Source organism: Cyprinodon variegatus, unplaced genomic scaffold (genome assembly GCF_000732505.1).
Source record: "Cyprinodon variegatus isolate N-32 unplaced genomic scaffold, C_variegatus-1.0 Scaffold705, whole genome shotgun sequence".
NCBI classification, from domain to species: Eukaryota; Metazoa; Chordata; class Actinopteri; order Cyprinodontiformes; family Cyprinodontidae; genus Cyprinodon; species Cyprinodon variegatus.
The window spans coordinates 241,089-242,569 of NW_015151158.1; the positions used below are offsets into that span (position 1 = coordinate 241,089).

At 42.1% G+C, this 1,481-nt stretch overlaps 1 protein-coding gene across 1 annotated transcript in view; it reads right to left on the reverse strand.

The window, feature by feature from the left end:
* The window catches only part of LOC107097534 (beta,beta-carotene 15,15'-monooxygenase-like), a 10,352-nt gene that overhangs the window by 2,979 nt on the left and 5,892 nt on the right, over positions 1-1,481 (reverse strand). Inside the window, exons 6-8 of the mRNA XM_015394702.1 lie at positions 866-1,132; positions 689-794; positions 518-612 (exon numbers count right to left, since the gene is read on the reverse strand). Coding sequence (XP_015250188.1) covers positions 518-612; positions 689-794; positions 866-1,132 — 468 coding nt within the window. The remainder of the gene's footprint in view (positions 1-517; positions 613-688; positions 795-865; positions 1,133-1,481) is intronic.

Consider the following 1,481-nt stretch of genomic DNA (forward strand, 5'->3'; position numbering starts at 1 on the left):
TTAAACATATTGAAAAGATTGTTTTTATGGTTGGAAAAGATCGCTAAATGCGCGCCGGCACTAGCATCCATGTTTACTTCCGTAAAAAAAGAGCACGCTGGCCTGTGACGTCATTGCGTTGTCTACTGTGCATGTGGGACACTTGCGTTGTATGACTAGTAGCATATATTTGGAAGTAAGAAAGGCAACGCAAAAAAAAAATTCGGATTTCACAAAAAAATCGGAATCGAGCATCAAGGCCTGCAGTGTGAACGTAGCCTTATTCTGCATCATGTCAACCACATAGAATAATGAGAAAAAAGTCGTAACATTATGAGAATAAAGTCGTAACATAATGATATATGACATATATGTTTTTGGACTTTTGCTTCTGTTCCTCTTTTTTGTTATTAAATTGCAAGAAACTTGTTAAATCCTGTTAAATCTTCACCCTACCGAGACACTATAAATACACCATAAATAATATATATACCATAAACAATTAGATCCACATAATCACCAACAATCATTGACAAACCTTGTTGGGATGAGGAGACCACTCCAGCCTGGAGCCATAGAAGTATCTGTACTTTCTGGCGTTGAAGTTGTAATTAATCCCTGGCAGCTCCATGCCTGGGAAAATGTCTCAATCATTAGATTTGCTGGATATCGTGGTTTCCTTACACATCATTAAGTGTATCTGACCAACCTTTAAAGACGGTGTCAGGTTTGCAGTAGATGGAGCCGTCGTCCTGCATCACCGCCTGCGCTGTCGCGTCCGTCAAAGTCACGAGGTTGGTTCCTTTGGGGGAATCCTGTAACGCGTTGAAGCGACCATGACGGAATGAACCGAGGCTTTCATCCATCGCTGAGACCTGAGTCTTACCTTCTGGATGCTGAGAGGCAAGATGAACCTCTGGCAGAAGGGCGGGGAGAACTCCTTGTTGGCGTTGATGAAGTTGTCCGTCTCGTCTGTCATGTTGTGAAGGTAGAACATGTTGTACAGGTTGCTGTCCTTGTAGGTGATGATGTCGAACACCACGTGGCCGTCCTCCTCGTAGGCATTGATGTGATGGAAGACCACCAGAGCATCAGTGTAGTACTTAAAGGATGTTGCTTTCCTCGTCTTTATATCGATGACATGAAAGAACGTCTGCAGCAAGAAAATATCGGAACGTTACCCAGATATCGGATTTACCTTAGCTAAATGTTGGTAATAATGAAATACAGAGAAAAATGGAAAGTATCAGGAGAGGAATATGCTGCTGAAGATTCTCAGTCATCCAGGTCATAGTTGTTCCATAGTGTCAAGAAGAGTTTGAGGCTTTAAACGGTAGCCCAACAAAGCCTTGTTTTTGCTTAGAAAACATGCAAATACGGACAAACGGGTCCACCCCTTTGGAATGGGGGTCGTTTGCAATCTATATTTCACTTCCAGAATATTAACATTTTTGACAAAGAAGACAGGTAGTTTGAAAGGGGCGTAAAGGAAGCCAAAAATG